Below are 22421 nucleotides of genomic sequence, written 5' to 3' on the forward strand. Positions count from 1 at the left end.
GGCTGCCCATCCCCACCAACGATCATGTGGATTCCAGTTTCTCTGCGTCTTCTCCAGCATCCATTGCCATCTGTCTGACTTCAGCCGTCCTGCTGGGTGCATGGCGGGCTCTTGTGGTTTTGGTTCCCATTTCCCTAACGATGAGTAACGTTGAGCATCGTTTCATGTGCTTCTTGGCCATTTGTGTGTCTTCTTTTTTTTTTTTTTTTAATAAATTTATTTATTTATTTATTTATTTTGGGCTGTGTTGGGTCTTCGTTGCTGCACGCGGGCTCCCTCTAGCTGCGGCGAACGGGGGCTACTCTTCATTGTGGTGTGCAGGCTTCTCATCGTGGTGGTTTCTCTTGTTGTGGAGCACGGGCTCTAGGCGCGCGGGCTTCAGTAGTTGTGGCACGTGGGCTCTGTAGTTGTGGCTCACGGGTTCTAGAGCGCAGGCTCAGTAGCTGTGGCTCACGGGCCTAGTTGCTCCACGGCATGTGGGATCTTCCCAGACCAGGGATAGAACCCGTGTCCCCTGCATTGGCAGGCAGACTCTTAACCACTGCACCACCAGGGAAGTCCCTTTTTGTGTATCTTCTTTGGAGAAATGTCCATTCAAATCCTCTGCCCGTTTTAAAAATGGGTTGTCTGTTTACTATTGAGTTAGGTGATTTTATTATTGAGTTCTTTGTGTATTCTGGACACAAATCCCTCATCAGATTTAGTATTTGCAAGTAGTTCTTCTCATCCTGTTGGTTGTATTTTAACTTTACTTTAAATTTTTTTTTTTTTTTTTTTTTGTGGTACGTGGGCCTCTCTCACTGCTGCGGCCTCTCCCGTTGCGGAGCACAGGCTCCGGACGCGCAGGCTCAGCGGCCATGACTCATGGGCCCAGCCGCTCCGCGGCATGTGGGATCTTCCCGGACCGGGGCACGAACCCGTGTCCCCTGCATCGGCAGGCAGACTCTCAACCACTGCGCCACCAGGGAAGCCCTAAAATAATATTTTTAAAATGCAAAAAGTGCAGTTTATATTCTTAAGGAGCTATGTAATTTTTTCAATTACTGAGGTGAAATTCATGTAACATAAAATTCATTTTAAAGTGAACAATCAAAGTGGTACATGTATATAATGGAATACTACTCAGCCATAAAAAAGAATGAAATAATGCCATTTACAGCTACATGGATGGACCTAGAGATTATCCTACCAAGCGAAGTAAGTCATAAGGAGAAAGACAAATACCATATGATGTCACTTATATGTGGAATCTGAAATACGACACAAATGAACCTATCTATGAAACAGAAACAGACTCACAGACATAGAGAACAGACTCGAGGTTGCTGGAGGGGAGGGGAGCTGGGGGAGGGAAGTCCTGGGAGTTTGGGATGAGCAGATGTAAACTATTATGTATAAATGGATAAACAACAAAGTCCTACTGTATAGCACACAGAACTATATTCAATATCCTGTGATAAACCTAATGGAAAAGAATATGAAAAGAATATACAGTATGTGTAATTGAATCACTTTGCTCTAAGCAGAAATTAACACAACTTTGTAAGTCAACTATACTTCAATAAAAGAATTTTTTTAATAAATTTTATTTTTGGCAGCATTGGGTCTTCGTTGATGCGCGCGGGCTTTCTCTAGTTGTGGCCAGCGGGGGCTACTCTTCCTTGTGGTGTGTGGGCTTCTCATTGTGATGGCTTCTCTTGTTGTGGAGCATGGGCTCCAGGCGCGTGGGCCTCAGTAGTTGTTGCTTGCAGGCTCAGTAGTTGTGGCTCGCGGGCTCAGTTGCTCCGTGGCATGTGGGATCTTCCTGGACCAGGGCTTGAACCCGTGTCTCCTGCGTTGGCAGGTGGATTCATAACCACTGTGCCACGAAGGAAGTCCTCAATAAAATAAATGTTTAAAAAATGAAGCGAATAATCCAGAGACAGGAACATACAATGGGGGAGAGTCTCTTCTATAAATGGTGTTGGGAAAACTGGACAGCCACATGCAAAAGAATGAAACTTGGACCACTTTGTTACACCGTATATGAAAAATAAACTCAGAACGGATAAAGGCCTAAGTGTAAGACCTGAAACCATCGATTAAAGACGTAAATATAGGACCTGAAACCATAAACCTTCTAAAGAGAGCACAGGCAGCATATGCTCTTTGACATCCGTCTTAGCAATATCGTTTTGGATCTGTCTCTCAGGCAAGGGAAGCAAGAGCAAGAATAAACAAATGGGGCTACAGCAAACTAAAAAGCTTTTGCACAGCGAAGGAAACTGTCAACAAAATGCAAAAGCCACCTACCGAACGGGAGAAGATATTTGCAAACAATTTATGCAATAAGGGTTATTGCACAAAATATACAAAGAACTCATACAACTCAGTACCAAAAAAAGAAACTGTCCAATTAAAAATGGGCAGAGGACCTGAACAGACATTTTTCCAAAGAAGACATACATATGGCCAATAGGTAGGCACATGCAAAGGCTCTCACTGTCGCTAATATTAGAGAGATGCAAATGAAAACCGCAATGAGGTACCACCTCACACCAGTCAGAATGGCCATCATTAAAAAGTCTACAAGTAATAAATGCTGGACTTCCCTGGTGGCGCAGTGGTTAAGAATCCGCCTGCCAACGCGGGGGACATGGGTTCAAGCCCTGGTCTGGGAAGATCCCACATGCCGCGGAGCAGCTAAGCCCGTGCGCCACAACTACCGAGCCTGCACTCTAGAGCCTGCAAGCCACAACTACCGAGCTTGTACTCTAGAGCCTGTGCTCCGTGGCAGGAGAGGCCACCATAGTGAGAAGCCCGCGCACCGCAACAAAGGGTAGCCCCTGCTCGCCGCAACTGGAGGGAGCCCACGCGCAGCAGTGAAGACCCAACGCAGCCAAAGATAGATAAATAAGTAAATTCATTAAAAAATAATAATAATAGTAATAAATGCTGGAGAGTATGTAAAGAAAAGGGAACCCTCCTACACTGGTGGTGGGAATGTAAGTTGGTGCAGCCACTACAGAGAACAGTATGGAGGTTCCTCCAAAAATTAAAAATAGAACTCCCATATGATCCTGCAATCCCACTCCTGGGTGCTTACTAGAACATTTTTAATCAAAAAGATACACGCACCTCCGTGTTCACTGCAGCGTGATTTACAATAACCGAGATATGGAAGCAACCTACAGATGAATGGATAAGGAAGATGTGGTGTATATATACATGGAATATCACTCACCCATAAAAAAGAGCGATATTTTACAATCTGCGACAACACGGATGGACCTAGAGGGTAGTACTATGCTAAGTGAAATCTGTCAGACACAGAGAAGTACTGTATGATCTCCCTTACACGTGGCATCTGGAAAACAAAATTAACAAATATTAAAAAACAGAAACAGACTCATAGGTACAGAGAACAAACAGCTGTTGCCAGAGGGAAGGGGGCGGGGGAACAGAAGAAGTAGGTGCAGGATACTCAGAGGCATGAACGTCAGTCATGATAAGTAAGTCACAGGATGTAACGTACAGCACAGGGGGTACAGCCAACAATGTTGTAATAACTTTGTCGTCTCGTAACGTGTATACATGTCGAACCGCTATGCCGTACAACTGAAACCAAGCCTGTATGTCAACTACACTGCAGTAAAAAAATACATATTCACAATCTTGTTCAACCGTCACCTCCGTCTAGTTCCAGAACATTCGCCTCACCTCAGGGGAGACCCGTCCCCCTTCGTGGCCACTCCCCTCCCCCGAGACCCCCAGTTGGCTTTTCTGTCTCTGGATTTGCCTGTCCTGGGTGTTTCATACAAAAGCAGTCCTATGCTGTGTGGCATTTTGTGTCCGTTTCTCATGAGCCTCGTGTTTTTAAGGTTCATAAACCTTTTCACTTTCCTGATGGTGTCCTTAGAAACACAGAAGTTTTTAATTTTGATGAAGTTCCATTGATTTTTTTTTCTTTTGTTACTTGTGCTTTTGGTGTCACCTCTAAGAAACCACTCCTAACCCAAAGTCATGAAGATTTCCTTCCATATTTTCCCAAAATTATTTTTTAAATCATCCCGTGATTTTCATCTACCTTTGGCCATGCTGCACGGCATGCGGGATCTTAGTTCCCTAACCAGGGGTTGAACTCGTGCCCCCTGCAGTGGAAGCGTGGAGCCTTAACCACTGGACCGCCAGGGAATTCCCTTCATCTACTATTTGTATTGTCTAACTTTGGAAATTCAGTCTTTAATCCAGTTGGAGTTTACTTTGCTGAAAGGCATACCCCCTTTTCTCCAGTAGCTTCCAGTTTCTTACTGGTCATCAAGTAATGGGCACTTCCCCCGTCGATCTGAGATGTTACCACTGTTGTACACCACTTGTCCTACTAAACGTGTTTAATATTGGACATTAGATCCCATTGGATCTGTTTCTGGACCTTTTAGGCTTTCTGGTCAGTACTGTTTGACTCATAGTAGCATTATAACAGGTTTGAATATCTGGTAGGAAGCATCTTCATTTTCAGAATTTTCTAGGATGCTTTTGCTTGTTAATTTCAAAATGAACTTTAGAATCTTTGCTAATAGCTCTTGAAAATTCTATTCCTGGTTTTCTTTTTTTGAGAATTGCTAAAAATAGACCAACACAGGGAGACAGCACGCTTTCTGTCTCCCTGACCACGAACTTGGTATGTCTCTGGAGTTGCTTTTGCTGCCCTGGAGCACGGGACAGTTTCTTCATGGAGACTGAGTGACCCTCATGAGAGCTAGTTCTTAGGTGTTTTGTCCACCTGCTCTTAGCGGCGGCCTTTCCTCCTATTAGACCTCTGAGCAGATGGGTGTTTTGTATAGAAAAGCCATCGCTTTTAGGATTCTAAGTTGGTGCCAGCCTTTTGCTGAAGCATCTTATTGTTTGTGATTTTTCCCCCGTTGATCGTCCACATCCACGGCCTGACGGTCCTCAAATGCGATGACTTAGAGGGAGGGGTTAGGGCACCGGCAGCCACGCTCCCTCCCTGCTCTTGAGGCCCCTGTGGTCAGGCCCCCACCCACGCCGGCCAGGCCAGGGCAGGGCATCTCCTCCAGTATGCCCAGCTCGCTCCACCTCAGGGCCTTTGCATGTGCTGTTTCTGGGCCCGGGACGCCCCGCATGGCGGCTGCTCCAGAGGTTCCCCCTCACCCCCCCCCCAGCTTGTTCACAGCTTGCAGCTGCATGCCTGGTCTCTGCAGCGTGGCTGCCCTACAGGAACGTGGGCTTCTTCTGTGCCGCTCAGGCAGAGTAGACAAGCCAGGCCTCGTGTGAGGCCAGGGGCAAGGGCCTTCGTCCAAGGAGGGCCCCGTTCTGGAGGCACCTGGCCCCCGCCAGCTGCGGGGAAGGGCAGTCCCCTAACCCTTGCTCACTCCCTTCCAGGCGCCGAGCTGCCAGGGCCCTGGGGTCAGCTGGCCTTGGCCTCTGGGGCCCTGACCCACCCTCTCTCTTGCAGTTCATGACCTCCCGCGGAAACCATGTCGCCAGAGCCGCATTTGAGTCCAAAGTGCCCCCCTTCTACTACCGGCCCTCGGCCTCCGACTGCCAGTGAGTAACAAAGGGCTTCTGTCACGGTCGCTGGTAAACAGCCCGCAGGCTCTGGAGATGGCTCGGGACGACCCGCTGGCGGGCGGGAGGCTGGGGTGGGGGAAGGTGGGCGCCGGCCTTGCGTCCTGGGGGCCCCGTCCAGGCTGTCCTCCGCTTGGTCTTGGTTCTTGGTGCGCCAGGTGTGGACCTGGGGAGGTAGGGGGCCCGCTCCCGTGGGACCCCAGCCCCCGCACTGACCTCAGTGTCCCCATCTGCACCCCACCTGGGTTCCCAACCCCCTGGTCCCTGAGTGGCTCCCCCTCCGGGCTGGATGGCCATTCCCCACGCCCCTCCCGCCCCAACATCCCCCGGCTGTTCCTTCCACCCGAGGCCCTTGCTTGACCCCCCAGGACCCCAGCCCCCCCCAGGACCCCAGCCCCCAGGCTGGCTCCGTTTGGCCACCGCTCATTCCTGAGGACCCCTCCCCCCTCCTCTGGCCCCTCAGAGCCAAGGGTCGCAGAGGCCTTTCCTCCTTGGGTCCCATGGGCTCAAGGGAGGGTGGGATCCTCAAATCTCTTCCTGGCGCCCAGCAGAGGGCAGCACACTGTGGGGTTCCAGAAGGTTCTGGAAGTCAGGGGAGGTGCGTGGGGTCAGCTGCCCGAGTCAGGTTCAGCACCAGCAGGGAACCTGCCCACCAGGGGTCTCCGGATCCTTCCTGGGGGGCTCCTGGGGACCCTCCCCCGTCTCACTAGCTGGCCCCCCCAAGCACCCCTCATACCTTCTCCACCCATATCAGACCCACCCATCCATCCCTGGCAGCCCTCCCAATGCCCTCAAGGGTCACTCAGGCCCCTGATGGCCCCTCCTCAGCTGGCCGGTGTCACAGCTGCTCAGCTGCGGCTCGGAGGTGAAGGGCCCCTCTGTGATGAGAGCCCCTCCCGGAGTTTCCTTTTCTGGGAAAGGAGGGTAGGGACGCAGCCCCACCTCCTCCCAGGCCGCGAGGCCCCTGGGCGCCCTGCGTCCAGCCCTGGCCCCCGGGCGGCACCTCCCTCCTGTTGGCTCAGCGCTGTCGCCTCCTGACTCACTGGTGTACCCCACACCCCGGGGACCCCGCCCGGCAGCACCTGGACCCAGGCTGCACGCAGGGCTGTGTGTTTCTAGTTCTGTGTGAACGAGGGGTGGGACACCGGGGGGCTGCTGGCGGCCGCAGTGGGGAGACTGGGAGGCGCGTCCAGTTCGGACACTTCACAGGCAGGGAGACCGAGGCTGGCCTCACCTCAGCATGCCGCGCCCACCGCTTCACCCCTTCACGGGCAGGCCGGCCCCCCAGGCCCTGGTGCACCCTGGGCTCTGGGCTCCCGGGGAACTCGTGCCCCGCCCCACCGGGCTCCATCTCGGTGTGAATCAGCAAGATGGCCGCTGATTCTGACCCGATTTTAATCACCCAGCCACAGGCTCCTCCGTTGTCTGGGCCATTTGCATGCACACCCTGCATCCCCACCGCTCTGAGCGTGTGGCCACACGCCTGCCTCCTGCCCAGGGCTCGGCCAGCCCCTCTGCAGCCTCATCCCTGCAAAGCCCCCATGCAGGGCTATGTGGTCAGGGCCTCTCGGGTGACCAGGCATCCCCACTGGGAGGGTGCTCTGAGCCCCAGTGGGCCCCACCTTCCGGAAACCTCCACTGAGTGAAGGTTCACAGGACCCGAGCCCACCCCATTCCCCAGACTCAGGTGCTCAGGTCTGCCCGTGTACACTGTGGAGAGCCGTGCAGCGGTGGAGGGGGTGTGAATGCCCGCGTACACTGTGGAGAGCCGTGCAGCGGTGGAGGAGGTGTGAATGCCCGCGTACGCTGTGGAGAGCTGTGCAGCGGTGGAGGGGGTGTGAATGCCCGTGTACGCTGTGGAGAGCCGTGCAGCGGTGGAGGGGGTGTGAATGCCCGTGTACACTGTGGAGAGCTGTGCAGCGGTGGAGGGGGTGTGAATGCCCGTGTACACTGTGGAGAGCCGTGCAGCGGTGGAGGGGGTGTGAATGCCCGTGTACACTGTGGAGAGCCGTGCAGCGGTGGAGGGGGTGTGAATGCCCGCGTACACTGGAAAGTACACCTCCTCAGCTATGCACACTTAGCACAGGGGCTGCAACAGCCTCCCGGCAGTCTAAGACCCAGTGGCCTCAGTTTCCTCAGCCGTGAAGCTGGAAGGATGCCACCTTCCCTCCCCCCCACCCCCCCGGGGCATCGCGAGGGTGCAATGAGGTGGTGAGTCAGGTGGCCGGGGTCTGGCCCAGGGTGGGTTCTGGACACAGTGGTCCCCCAGCTCCTGCTCTCTGGAGCTCGGAGCCCACCCCGCCAGCTGGGGCAATGTGAGAAGCAGAGGGCCTGGCCGTGTGACTCAGAGCGCGGCCGGGGCCCAGATTCCCTTCCGGTGCCACCCGTGCCCTGAGTTTCAACCCCAGCGTCGTGGGTGGCGGTCAGTCCGGCCCCCTCAGTTTGGCCTCTGCTAGAAGCCGGACCTCCTGCTTGCTGTGTGGCTGGGGCAGCTGGGAGCCACCCCCCTCAAGGCAGCCGTGGGCCTGTGGGAGCCCCTCCCTTGGCGGGTCCCAGGCGAGGCCCCTGAAGAGGGGCCACGGGCTGGCGGCGTGAGCAGGAGAAATCGTGTCTCCCGGTCCCAGGGCTGCGTGGGGTCCTTCCGGGGCCGGCACCCGCGTCCTCGCGTGGCCGTCCCTCTGCGGCCTGTGTCCAGACGCCCCCGGTGACGTGGGGTTAGGGCTTCCGCACCACATGGCCTCGTCCCGGCTCACTGGTCTCAGCTGTCGTGTCTCCAGACAAGGGTAGGCCTGAGGTCGTGCAGGTTGGGACTCTAGCATACATATTTGGTGGGATGGGGACACAATGTGACCCATGACAGCCCAGCTGGCTGCTCGTGGGGGACCCCACGGGAGGGGGCGGCCTGCGAGAGGGGAGCGGCCGGGGGCTGCGGGCGTCAGGCCGCCCCCTGCTCACTGCCTTGTCTCCCCTGCCTGCTGCCCTCCTGCGACCCGCGACCACTGCTGCGCTGGGGAGCCGCTCTCCGGGGAGCACGGGGCGGGCCCCGCGGGCAGGTGCTGGCCGGGCCTTTTCCTTCTCTGGACCCGAGCGTGAGCCCGGCCTCCCAGACAGAGGAGGAGGGTGGGGTGACTGAGCTGCCACGTGGTTGAGCCCCAGACACTCAGCACATCGCACGTTCCAGGCACAGGAGACGTCCCGACAGGAAGCGGACTCACGGTTGGGGCCGGGGTGCGGGGGCACTGCTAACGGATGGGGTTTCCATTGGGTGTGATGGACTGTTGTGGAACTAGATCCTGGTGGTGGCTGCACAGCCTGTGAGCGTACCAGGAATTGCTGAATCGGACCCTTAAACGGGTGGATTTTATGGTACGTGAATTACATCTCAGTTTTTAAAAAGGCGACTCTATGAAGTGGTGAAACTATCCGATTAGCAAACAGTGTTAAAACCCAAAGCTGGTGGCCCTTCAGCCCCGCCGCCTGCGAGGCGGTGGGACCAAGCCCAGGGCCACCCCTCCGCGCGGCAGCTCCCGCGGGCCTGCGCTCAGGCCGGACTGTCCCCCAGCCCGTCCCCTCTCTCCCCAGACTCCTGCGGGAACAGTGGATCCGGGCCAAGTACGAACGGCAGGAGTTCACCTACCCCGAGCGGCAGGAACCCTACTCCGCAGGTGAGGATGCCGGCACCTGTCCGTCTGTCCTTCCGCCCTCTCTGTCCCCCCGCCCCTACCTCCCGGAGCTGGAGCAGGGTCCTTAGGAACCTGGACGACCGCTTAAGTGGGCTGAATCCGTGTCCATCCGTTGGCCCCTGACACCAGCTGCTGACCTGGCACCAGGGGTCCCCGCAGCTGCTCACAGCCCAGCCCTGAACCCCGACCGAGGGGTGGGGGGCTGCCCGGGGCCCTCCAGGCTGGTGGCGGCAGCACCTCTGCCCTGGGAGGGCCCGCAGGGTGGGTGGGTCCTGGCAGGAGGGATGTGGATGGGCCTGGGCCAGGTGGGCCCGGGGAGGGGGGGCCAGGCCCCGGGGGCTCTGTCAGCACCCGGGTTGGGGGTGATGACATGCGAGCGGCCCAGGTGTCTGTTGCGGGATTGGCCCCTTTATCCTCCATTGGCCAGGAGGGGCTCTGCGTGCAGCCCATGCTCCTGCACAGCAGGCGGCTCCAGGTCCCCTCTCCTCCTGAGCCCCTGATGTGGCCCAGGGCTGGGACGTGGCCGGGATTCAATTACGGTCCACCCCAGAGAGCCACTTCCTCCTCTCCTGATGCCCCCGACGTGCGAGGGAGAGAGGACGTGGGCGCCCGTGCCTGTTCAGCCCTGGGGCGCTTGTGTCCCGTCCTGCCTGAAACCCGGCCTCCCTGCTGTGGGACCCCAGGAAGGCTCACCCCACGGCCTTTGTCCCCCAGGCATAAACATCTCAGCGGTTTAGAACGCGTGGCGTGCGGCCTCGATTCAGAGGCAGGTACAGGATTTTGTTCCTGCTGCTGCATCAGGACCTCTGGTCGTGAGCAGCAGTTGTCCAGCCCAGGTGGGTGTAAGGAGAACAGGGAAAAGAGCGGCTCGCACAGCTTCCCTGGCTTCAGGCACAGTTTGAACCAGGCGCTCAGTCAGCGCCGTGAGGACTTGGCTCGTGTCTCCCGCTCTGGTTCTGCTTCTCGGGGTGGCACCGCCCCTGCCGGTGGTGGCTTTACTGCCGCAGGTCCAGCTTGGAAACGCCTTTGGGTTCCATGAGAAAAGGGCAAGTGTGACTTTCACCCGAGTGTCAGGAAGAGTCTTAGCTTTGGTCCCGACTGGTCAGGGGTGGGCGTGTGACCGAGTCACGACGGCCGGGAGATGAGTGCGCACCGACCGGCTTCTGGAGCCCTCCCGCGAAAGTGGGGCTGTGCACAGGGTGGCACGACCACAGACCTTCCCGTCTCGAGTTGCTGCCATTCCTCTCGTGAAACGACACCTCGGGAGTGCTTGGGGCGCCGGGCAAGGGGACTGGGATGGGGAGAGCCCGTTGGGGGTGCACACGTGGCGGGATGGAGCGGGCGGCCTTTGAAGGCCATGGCTTCTCCGTCAGACCCTTGGGGCAGCGAAGAGCAAAGGCTGGGGCCCAGCTGCGGAGGCGGGCCCTTGTCTCACCTGGATAGGCTGTGTTGGCCGCAGAGGGCCAACCCTCACGGGGCGCAAGGGGGGCGAGCTCAGCTGGGCCCAGGGGCGCTGCTGGGGTGCTGCTGAGGGGGCCCCGCAGGGGGTGACGGTGAGAGCTTGGCTGGAGCAGGCGGTGCTGGCCCCCACCCGGGGGCCCTGGCTTCCCACTGGGCAGCAGCTCATCCGCTGGGCCCTGTGCATGCGTGCCCCCATCTCTGATTGCCCGGCCCCTGCAGCTCTGCAGCCTCCCCCCGACTCACACGTCACCTCCGGCGTGGGGGGCCCCGGCCTCAGGCCTTGTCTCTGCTCCCACACGAGGCGGCAGCCACTTGCGGCCTCGGTGCAGAGACCCTTAATGGGGCTCTGATCCCTATTTCTCTAAGCCCACCCACCCTGCCCAGAACGCTAACGCCCCCTCTCCCTCGAGCCCTGAAAATTCACGCCTGTGGCTCCCCCCCGCCCCCCGCCCAGCAGAGCCCTGAGATTTACAGGCACAGAGTCCTGGGTGTGCGGGGCCCTGGGGACCGTCAGCTTGGTCCCCTGACTCCACGGAAGTGCTCATCAAGCCACCTGCAGGGCAGGGTCCCTCAAGGAGACATGGGGAGTGCCCGGGGCACCAGCTGCTGGGATCCACCTGGGTTCCCAGAGGTGCCTGAGCCCTGGCTCTGTGCGCGGGTCCTGAACAGCTTCTGACTCTCACTCCCGGCGGAGCCCCCCCTCGCCCACCTGTCTCCCCAGAGCCTGCCACCTCCCCCCCCAACCCCCGGCCTCCTCCTGAGAGAGGGCGCCGCTTCTCACAGCCGCTGCGGCCTGGCTGGCCGGGGCCCCTGGACCAGAGCCCCGCCCGGCACTCTGTCGGGATGGTGGGCGACCAGGCCCCCGGCCCACCCACCGCTCCTCTCGCCCACCCGCCCCTCCCCCCGCCCCGGCCACGTCCCTCGCAAGGCCCAGCCCCCCCAGGAGCGCCTTTCCCACGGCACAGGGGCCGACACGCCCACGGTCCCCGAGAATGGAGATGTTCCAGGGAGGGGGACCGCGGGGCCAGGGCAGAGCCGCTCCAAGGTGTGACGTGGCCAAGGGAGGCCGGGCTGGGGCGCCCACCTGCCTGGGGTGGGCTCGGGGGGCTGCTGGGGACCCTCGGTCGTGGGCGGGGATCCCTCCCAACACGACGCCTGCCGGGGCCTCAGGCAAGCCCAGCCCCCCCGGTGCGCTTAGGGCGTCCGCGGAGGAAGTGTCGCTGCCAGGCCGAGCTGGACGGTTTGAGCAACAGCACGGTAGCGGCGTCACAGGATCTGAGCCGGAGCGAAGGGCGTCTCCACGGGTCCCTGTGATAACAAGGAACCCAACTGTGAGGGGAGGGAGGGGACACAAGTTCCCGCTGAGTGGCCGTGGGGGAAACGTCACCACAGCGAAACCGCTGTGGACAGATGTGAACGGGGTGGGGACTGGCCAGCAACCCCCAGAGTGGGGGCGCGGCGTCCGGGTAGGACGGCGGCGGCCTCGGCGCTGCTGGGGCACCAGCCTGGCTTTGCCGGTTCCGCTGTGGTGGTGGGTGTGGCGGCAGGTGCTCGCCCCGGGATAACAGGACCGAGGCTTGAGCGCGCCGGGGCGGGGCTGCGCCTCTGCCGCTCCGCAGGCCCCTCGCCGGGGTGACCCCGGGTAACAGCTGCTCCTGGCTCTGTCCCCGGGCCGTCCCCGCCTGCAGCCGGAGCCTCAATGGCCGCCTTTCACGGGCGACAAGGGCCCCTGTTGTCCGGAGGGCCGGCCGCCCCCGTCGCCGAAACGCTCAGCCTCCTGCGCGGCGCGGCCGGCCCTGCCTCGCGGGTTCAGCCCCCTTCGGAGAGCGTGGAGCCCTGGGGGCGGTGGGCCGGGGGCCCCCGGGGGGAGTGGCGGGCCCCCCGCCCCCGTCCCCGTCTGTGAGGTGGGGACGTGGTGGGACCGTGGAGGGAGCTCAGGCGCAGGGCATACAGGGCCCGAGGCATCCCTGGCGGGGCTGGAACCACACACGAGGCAGGCGCTTCGATCCCCCTCCTGGTGCCGCCCCGACACAACCCCTGCGTGTTCACGCGGGCTCATACACACCCCCGTGGTGCGTGTAGCCACAGATCACACACGTTCACAAGCGTGTGCTCTTAGATGCACTCAGTCACACACACATCTCAGGTTCACACCCAGAAGCACCCTCCGCGTGTGCTGTTCCCAGAGCCTGTGGTGTTCCTGGAACACGGGACAAGGGGCTTTGAGTCCTAGCAGCAACGCGCCCAGCCCAGCCTGCGCCCACTGGCCCTCGGCCTTCAACCTTTCCCCACCGGCCCCTTTGGCCATTTCAGCCGGAGCAGCTGGGAACCTGAGTGGTGGAGGCCCGGGGCTCCCAGGGCTCTCGTGCCAGCCTCTTGGGGAGCAGAACCCGGAAACCAGGTCCTGGCCCTTCTGGGGAGGTAGCTGGAGGGGCTATCCCTAGTGCCACCCGTGCCCAGGGGACACCCTCCACAGGGCACCGCCCAGGAGAAGCCACCCGGTGTGGGGGCCCACCTCCTAGCCAGGGAGGGCCACCCTGGGGCCTGGGCACAGGACGCCTGGCCCGGCCCCCGGCAAGCCCTGTGCCTCCCTGGAGCACGGCCACGTGGTCCCTGCTCCAGTGTTTTACGACGTTAACGTGTGACTTGCACACTTGATGAACAGCTCCACGAGCTGCCTGGGTACCCCGCCCCACCCACCTGGTCTGCTCTGTGCCCGCGTGTGCGCCTTCGCTGGAAGGTCACGGATGGCTCCCCTCGGCGCTGCACGTCTGAGCCCTGCCCGGCCGCCCCGCGAGCCTGGCGCGCAGCCGTCTCAGCGCAGCGTCCGCTGTGCGAGGGACCAGTTGGTCCCCAGCTGAGGGACATGGGTCGTGTCCAGTCTGTGACGCTGATGCGTGAAGCTGCTGTGAACACGTGTGTGTTCACCACGCTTCTGTTTTCACATTTCTCTGGGTCACGTGGGAGGTGTATGTCCAACTTGAGACGCTGCCCCGCTGCCCTGCTGCTTGCCCACTGGGGGGTGGTCAGTTTGTGGCTTGGTCACTGGTCCACCCCAGTGGGCATCTCGTCGCCGGCTCCGGCGTCCACGGTCTCTCTGGGCTCGTCCCGGGCCACCCCACGCAGGGCGTGAGAAGAGGCGGCTGAGCGGGCCCGGGAGCGGCCTGCCTCCTCCAGCTCCCTGCAGCGAGCACTGGGCCCAGCACACAGTAGGCGCTCAGTAGATGCTGGGTGAGCGCTCTGGCTTCTGCCCCAGCACCGGCCAGTCCTTTGGGAGAAAACAGTCCCTTCCAGCCAGCCGGGCCCCGGGTGTGGGCCGGGGCAGGGGGGTGCCACTGGCAGGGGTCACGCGGGAGGCCTAGCAGCAGACCCCCAGCCCGCGGCTGTGTGCCGGGTGCTGCGCCGCTACGGCCCGGGAGTGGGCTCGGGAGTCTCCCAGGGCCTGGGCCCGCCTCAGGGTGGGTGGCCAGGGGCCCGCGGCCCGGAGCCCGGGACACGGTGGGCGGGCGTCCCCACGGCAGAGTCTGGGCTGCGCACGTCCCACGTCACGGGGTTGGGGGGCCCTGAGAGAGGACGGCTCGGGCGAGTTTGGACGCGGGCAGGTCGGGGGCCGCCACCTTCAGGCTGCGGCCAAAGAGCTGCCCATCTGCTGGGGCAAAGTCAGGGACCTGGCCGGCACCCACCCGAAAATGCCGCTGCCGCATCACAGACCCAAATCAGGCATCCTGGCGGCTCGCCATCGGGCCTGGGAGCCAGGCAGACTTGGGCCAGCGTTTTCGTCTGTTCCGCTGGTTTGGCCCGGGACATGTTAGCAGAGCCGCCTCAGGCGTGACCATGGGAGCGCCGTTCCGGCTGCGGCAGAGACGCCCCCGTTCGGGGCCCGGCATCCCGAGGCGCTGCTGCCCCCTGCTGGGCCCCGCAGGCAGGCGCGGGCTCCTGGGGGCTGGGAACCGCTGACCGGGCCGGCGGCTCCAGCCTTGCTGGCCACTGGCCTTGGACAGGACTCCACGCCAGCCTCAGCTTCGTCCTCTGCAGTGGGGATGACCACAGGATGTTCCTAGAGGCCCACGTGGGGGCCGTGAGACGGCTGTGCACGTGCTCGGCCTGCTGTGTCTCAGGCGTGGTCGGGGGTGCTGGCGGGGAACGTCCTTGCAGAAGAGCTGCGCCTTGGGCACTTTTCTGTGTGGCTACTGCAGGGTCCAGGGGGGCCGGCCTCGAGCCGACGGCAAGTGGACTTCCAGCCAAATGCTCACTGAATCAGGGAGGGCCCTGCTTGAGCTTGGGGACACGGTGGTGGCCCTGCTCCCTGGCGCACACAGAGGGGATGTGCCTGCTGGCGCTGTGTGCAGGGGACCCGGGGGACCTCTGAGTCGCAGGGGGAAGGGAGCAGGCCTCACCTGGCACTGTCCCACCGCAGACAGACAGGAGCCAGCTGCCCCATCCCCGACGCCAGACTGCTGCCTCTTCAGGACCACACATCTCGAGAGCAGAGAAACAGCTCCTAGCCTCCATGGTGCTGGGCGTGGGGCTGCCAGGACAGCCGACGGGCGGCAGCAGGCTGGAGCTGGGGGCTGGGGGGGCCAGGGCCCAGCGGTGGCGTCCAAACTACGAAAGCCACGCCGTCAGGCTCTGGGCTCCGGGCACCACCCCTACTGACGGCACCCCCGGCACGGACCAGCCTCAGACGGCGCCTGGCAGGGATCTCACTCAGCGCGCGTGGGCAGCGGGACCCTCTCCCCAGGGCAGGAGCAGAGGGAAAGCTGTAGGGCAATGACTGTGAGGGCCCCTGCCCCTAGCCATGTGCCCCCGGGCTATGCCCAAGGGCAGTGGGACGCCCCCTGGAAGACACGGCCGTGCTGGGCGCAGCAGAGCTGCTCAAGAAGGCCGGGCACGACCAGGCGTCTGTCCGCCAGGCGTGGGTGGACAGCCCGGCATCCACAGGGCCCCGCTGGCGACAAAGAGGCACGAATCCCTGATCAGGCAGTAGCAGCATGTCCAGGAGTGTGGCGCTGAGAGGGAGCTGGCCCAGCCCCGGAGGCACGTGCGGGGCAGACCTCGGACACAGAGCCCCAGGACAGGCAGAGGGGAAAGGCCGCGGCCGCCTGAGGGGCTGCCTTCTCACCCACTGCTGCTGGGACGCTGACTGCGGGCTGCGTGCCTTCAAGCGACGTGAACAGACCCTGCGGTCCCTGCAGGTCGGGGCTCCACCATGAGGCTCGGGGCCAAAGCTGAGGAGGGGGCAGGGCTGGCTCCTCCTGGGGGGGTCTCCCCCTGCACCGCCCAGCCCCGGGGGGCTCCCCACACTCTTGGCTGAGGCCCCATCGCCCCAGTGTTGCCGGGCTCACTTCTCCCTCTGCCCCCCTCTCTCGAGGACCCTTGTGGCACCCTTGGGCCCCCCCCCGATGGTTGAGGACACTGGCCCGTCCCCAGGCCCTTGCTCACACCCAAAGAGCACACACCGTGTGCCCGCCCGGTGCGCTCACATCCCCGCGTGCCTGTCACACCTGCCAAGAGAAAGAAAAGAAAAAGGGCCAGAGCGTGCAGCCCGGTGGAGAGGGGGTGGCCTGGGGTCCAAGGACAGGCTGATGCCCGCTCACACCCGCCGGCCTCCCGGCACCTGGGGGCTGTGGATCCCCTGGGGATGGGAACAGGGTCCACCCCGGCCTCTGCCTCGTCAGGGTGGCGGCCGTCCGACAGGGCCCCTCTCCCCCAGGGTACCGAGAAGGCTTTCTCTGGAAGCGCGGCCGGGACAACGGGCAGTTCTTAAGCCGGAAGTTTGTGCTGACGGAACGCGAGGGGGCCCTCAAGTATTTCAACAGAAGTGACGTGAGTTGGGCACAGGGCCAAGGGCAGCGGCCAGGCCTCCCACCCGGGGCCTGGGGCGGCTGGACACTGGACCCTGGACAGCAGCGCCACTTCCTCGGCGGCCCTCGTGCCCTCCTGGGAGATGAGCTGCCCCCTCCCGTGGGCACCTGCCGGCCCCCGTGGGGGCCCCTCCACCCACCCCGCTCACAGCCACTCCCTGTGCTGTGGGTGATCCTGGGGCACAGAGGTGGCAAGCCCTCCCCTGGCAGACACTCCCAGGCCTGAGAGGGACAGAGGGGACCAGCACCCGGCAAGCACGCCGGGGTGACCCCGGGTGCCGCAGGCAGCGCGTGGGGAGGCGCCGGGGGGGTCCCAGTGTGGCGGGGCAGCTGGCCGAGCCCCACCCACACCCGGAGCAGACCGGCTCCGGGTCAGAACATGACCCTGTGATGCAGTAACCACGGCAGCTCATGGCCCTCAGGCCCGCCGCCTCTGCCCGAGCGCGCCACGCGGCCGTCTGCCGGCCCCCAGTGCAAGGAGAGGAGAGAGGCCTGGCAGGATGGGAGCAGGGAGGGGGGGGCCCGGCCGCGCCAGGGCGGACCAGACGGGACAGAGGGGGTCAGCCTACATGTTGAGCGCCCGCCTTGTCATCCCCCAGGAAGGGATGCTGTTATCTTAGACTTAGACCAGGGAGCCTAGGCCCAGAGCGGGTAAGTAACTTGCTCAAAGCCACGCGGGACAGCAGGTGTGTGGCCGGCATCCGGAGCCCACCCTGCCTGCTCCCTCGCCCTTGGAGACTCCCTGCCAGGCCAGCGCTGAGGCCGGGCCTTGCTTCCCAGGCCAAGGAGCCCAAGGCCATCATGAAGATCGAGCATCTGAACGCCACCTTCCAGCCGGCCAAGATCGGTCACCCGCACGGCCTGCAGGTCACCTACCTGAAAGACAACAGTACTCGAAACATCTTCGTCTACCACGAGGACGGCAAGGTGGGTGCACGGCGGGGTGGTGGCAGCTGGACCACCCCCACTGTCTCAGGAGAACCCAGTGGACCCCCAGGGTGGCAGGCGCGGGGCCAAGGGCCCGCCAGACCACCCTGCCATGGCTGCAGTGGGGAGCCAGCCGGGCCCTTGGGGAGGGAGCCTAGAGGCCTCGTGAAGAGATGAGCGTGGCAGCTGGCTGGCAGAGCGCCGCACCCCACCCCGTGGCCGTCGCCTCTGTGTCCCCACCCAGCGAGGGTGGGAGGAACCGCAAGCCCCTCAAAGTCTGTCCTTAGGCGCTCGCTCTGTATTCTGGATGTGACTCCCCTATCAGACAGGTGACTGGCAAGTATTCCCTGCCGTTCTGCGGACTGCCTGTCACTCGATGAGTGGTCTTTGGATGCACGAAATTTTTAAATATTCATTTCAGTTGAATTCGTCTGCTTTTCTTCGGTTGCGTGTGCATTTTGGTGTCACATCCAAGAGATCATTGCCAAGTCCGATGTTGTGAAGTTTTTGCCCCATGTTTTCTTGTAAGAGCTTTATTGTTTTAGGACTTACATTTAGGTCCTTGATTCATTTTGAGTTAATTGGGTCAGGGTCCAGCTTCATTGTTTTTTGTTTGTTTTTAAATTTTTATTTCTTTTCTTTCTTTCTTCTTTTGGCTGCATTGGGTCTTAGTTGTGGCATGTGGGATCTTCACTTAGGCACGTGGGATCTTTCGTTGCAGCGCGCTGGCTCTTTGTTGTGGAGCGTGGGCTTCTCTCTAGCTGTGGCGTGCGGGCTGCAGAGCGTGTGGGCTCTGTAGTTGCAGCACGTGGGCTCTCGCTGAAGCATGCAAGCTCAGTAGTTTTGATGCACGGGCCTAGTTGCCCCGAGACGTGGGATCTCAGTTCCCTGACCAGGGATCAAACCCGCGTCCCCTGCATTGGAAGGCGGATTCTTTACCACTGGACCACCAGGGAAGTCCCAGGTCCAGCTTCATTCTCTGGTGTGTGGATTTTCAGTTTTCCCGGCACCATTTGTTTTAAATTCAATCCCCATTGAATGCTGTTGATACTGTCATCAAAAATCATTTGACTGAATATGTAAGAGTTCATTTCTGGGCTTCCTATTCTAGTCCATTGGTCTGTATGTCTGTCTTTATAACAGGACCATACTGGGGGTTTTTTGTTTGCTTTTTTAAATTTATTGAAGTATGGTTGACTTAAAATGTTGTGTTAATTTCTGCTGCACGGCAAAGTGATTCGGTTATACATATATACATTCTTTTTCATATTCCTTTCCATTATGGTTTATCACTGGATGTTGAATACAGTTCCCTGTGCTACATGGTAGGACCTTGTTGTTTATCCATTCTATATATAATAGATTGCAAAAAAAAGGTTGCATTTGCTAATGCCAAACTCCCAAACCATCCTTCCCCCACTCCCCTCCCCCTTGGCAACCACAAGTGTGTTCTCTATGTCTCTGAGTCTTTTTCTGTTTCATAAAAGTTCATTTGCGTCTTCTTTTAGATTCCACATATGTGATATCAAATGGTATTTGTCTTTCTCTTTCTGACTTATTTGACTTAATCTCTAGGTCCATCCATGTTGCTGCAAATGGCATTATTTCATTCTTTTTTATGGCTGAGTAATATTCCATTGGATATATGTACCGTATCTTCTTTATCCACTCCTCTGTCGATGGACGCTTAGGTTGCTTCTATGTCTTGGCTATTGTGAATAGTGCTGCAATGACTGCTGGGGTGCGTGTATCTTTTCAAAGCAGTTTTCCGTAATCCCACTCCCAGGAGTGGGATCACAGGATCATATGGTAGTTCTATTTTTTGTTTTTTGAGGAATCTCCATAGTATTCCATAGTGGCTGCATCAATTCACATTCCCACCAATGGTGTAGAAGGGTTCCCTTTTCTCCAAACCCTCTCCACCATTTACTGTTTGTAGAATTTTTGAGGATGGTCATTCTGACCAGTGTGAGGTGGTATCTTGTAGTTTTGATGTGCATTTCTCTAATAAGTAGCAACGTTGAGCATCTTTTCATGTGCCCCTTGGCCACCTATATGTCTTCTTTGGAGAAATGTCTATTTAGGTCTTCTGCCCATTTTTCGATTGGGTTGTTTGGTTTTTTGTTACTGAGTTGTAGGAGCTGTGTGTATATTTTGGAAATTAAATGCTTGCTGGTCACATCACTTGCAAATAATTTTTTCCCAATCCGTAGGTTGTCCTTCCATTTTGTTTATGGTTTCCGTTGCTGTACAAAAGCTTGTAAGTTTGATGAGGTCCCATTTGTTTATTTTTGTTTTTATTTCTATTGGCTTGGGAGACTGACCTAAGAAAACATTGGTACGATTTACGTCAGAGAATGTTTTGCCTATGTTCTTTTCTAGGAGTTTTATGGTGTCATGTCTTATAAGTCTTTAAGCCATTTGGAGTTTATTTTTGTGTATGGTATCAGGGAGTGTTCTAATTTCATAGATTTACATGCAACTGTCCACCTTTCCCAGGACCATTTGTTGAAGAGACTGTCTTTCCCCCATTGTATATTCTTGCCTCCTTTATTGAAGGTTAATTGACTGTAGGTGTGTGGGTTTATTTCTGGGCTCTTTTTTAAAAAAAATACGAGGCATGTGGGCTCCTTGTTGTGGTGCACGGGCTCTCTAGTTGTGGCGCATGGGCTCTGTAGTTGCAGCACCTGGGGTCTAGTTGTGGCCTGCATGCTCAGTAGTTGCAGCAGGCGAGCTTAGTTGTCCCGCGTGGCATGTGGGGTCTTAGTTCCCCGACCAGGGATCAAACCCGTGTCCCCTGCATTGGAAGGTGGATTCTTTTTTTAATTTAATTTAATTTCATTTTTTTAACATCTTTATTGGGGCATAATTGCTTTACAATGGTGTGTTAGTTTCTGCTTTATAACAAAGTGAATCAGTTATACATATACATATGTTCCCATATCTCTTCCCTCTTGCATCTCCCTCCCTCCCACCCTCCCTATCCCACCCCTCCAGGCGGTCACAAAGCACCGAGCTGATATCCCTGTGCCATGCGGCTGCTGGAAGGTAGATTCTTAATCACTGGACCACCAGGGAAGTCCCCTGGGCTGTCTTTTCTGTTCCACAATCCATATGTCTGTTTTTGTGCCAATACCATGCTGTTTTGATTACTGTAGCTTTACAGTACTGTCTGAAGTCTGGGAGGGTTTTGCCTCCAGCTTTGTCCTTTTTCCTTCAGGATATCTGTGGCAATTTGGGTCTTTTACGAGGACCATACTCTTTTGATTACTGTGGCTTTGTAATCAAAAGTGAATTCCTCCAGTTTTGTTCTTCCTTTTTAGGATTGTTCTGGCTGTCTGAATCCCCTTGAGACTCCATATGAATTTTGTCAGATGCATTTTCTGCATCAATTGAGATGATCATGTAGTTCCCCCCCTTTATTGTTAATGTGGTGTATTACACTGATCGATTTTCATGTATTGAACTGTTCTTGCACTCCAGGAATAACTCTCACTTGGTCATGGTGTATAATCCTTAAATATGCTGAATTCAGTTTGCTAGTGTATTGTTGAGGATTTTTGCACCAGTGTTCATAAGGTATATTGGTCTGTAGTTTTCTTGTAGTGACTTTGTCTGGCTTTGATATCTGGGTTATTCTAGCCTCACAGATGAGTTAGGAAGGGTTCCCTCCTCTTTGATTTTTTGGAAAGTTTGAAAAGGACTGGTATCAATTCTTATTTAAACGTTTGATAGAATTCACCAGTGAAGCCATGAGGTCCAGGGCTTTTCTTCGTGGAGAAATTTTTTTTTTTTTTTTTTTTTTTGTGGAGAGACTTTTGATACTGATTCAGTCTCCTTACTAGTTACAGGTCTTTTCAGATTATCTGTTCTTTTCATGACTTAGTCTTGGTAGGTTTTGTGTTTCTAGGAGATTATCCAGTTTCATCCAGGTTATCTAATTTGTTGGTATACCGTTGTTCATAGTACTCTCTTATAATCCTTTCTATTTCTGTACAATTAGTAGTGATATACCCACTTTCATTTCTGATTTTAGTAATTTGAGTCTTCTTTTTTTCTTAGTCCATCTAGCTAAAGTTTTTTCAATTCTATCTTTTCAAAGAACCAACTTTTGTTTACATTTATTTTCTCTATTGTTTTTCTGTTCTCTATTTCATTGATCTCTAATCTTTTTTTCCTTCTTTCCTTTAGCTTAGTTTGTTTAGTTTGTTCTTCTTTTTCTAGTACCTTAAGTTATAAAGTTAGGCTGCTGATTTGGTATCTTTCTTGTTTTTCAATGTCAGCATTTATAGCTATCTGTTTCCCCCTTAGCACTGCTTTTGCTGCATTCTGTAAGTTTTGGTATGCTGTGTTTTCATTTTGATGTACCTCTAAATATTTTCTAATTTCCATTGTGATTTCTTCTTTGATCTGTTGGTTTTTTACCTTCCACAATTTTGTGAGTCTCCTGGAGAAAGGATACAGTTGGATGATGTGTTTTTCGCCATTCTGGCAATCTCTGTCTTTTGATTGGGAGTTTAATACATTTACATTTACAGTAGTTACTGATAAGGAGGGACTCACTTCTGTCATTGTGCTATTTGTTTTCTATGCCCTGTAGTTTTTTGTCCCTCATTTCCTGCATTCCTGTCTTATTTTGTGTTTATTTTTTGTAGTGAAACGTTTAAGTTCTTTCTTATTTCTTTTTGTATATATTCTTTCACTGTTTTCTTTGGGGTTACCATGGGGATAACATTTAACATACTAAAGTTAAAACATTCTAAACTGAATATATAGAAGCTTTTTGAATGTTTTTTCAATAGCATAAAATTCTACTATTTTAGCTCCATCCCCACTGCTTTTGGTTGTTGATGTCACAAAATTACATCTGTACAATGAGTGATAAAAAAAAAAACCAAAAAACAAACAAACAAAAAAA

General features: G+C 57.2%; 1 protein-coding gene across 2 annotated transcripts in view; it reads left to right on the forward strand.

Annotated features, from left to right (window-relative positions):
* The window catches only part of ADAP1 (ArfGAP with dual PH domains 1), a 62636-nt gene that overhangs the window by 31472 nt on the left and 8743 nt on the right, over positions 1-22421 (forward strand). For both annotated transcript variants that reach the window (XM_079944274.1, XM_079944275.1), the window contains exons 3-6: positions 5456-5547; positions 9151-9233; positions 16426-16538; positions 17357-17503. In XM_079944274.1, coding sequence (XP_079800400.1) covers positions 5456-5547; positions 9151-9233; positions 16426-16538; positions 17357-17503 — 435 coding nt within the window. The remainder of the gene's footprint in view (positions 1-5455; positions 5548-9150; positions 9234-16425; positions 16539-17356; positions 17504-22421) is intronic.

The sequence above is a fragment of the Stenella coeruleoalba genome, assembly GCF_951394435.1.
Source record: "Stenella coeruleoalba genome assembly, chromosome: 15".
NCBI classification, from domain to species: Eukaryota; Metazoa; Chordata; class Mammalia; order Artiodactyla; family Delphinidae; genus Stenella; species Stenella coeruleoalba.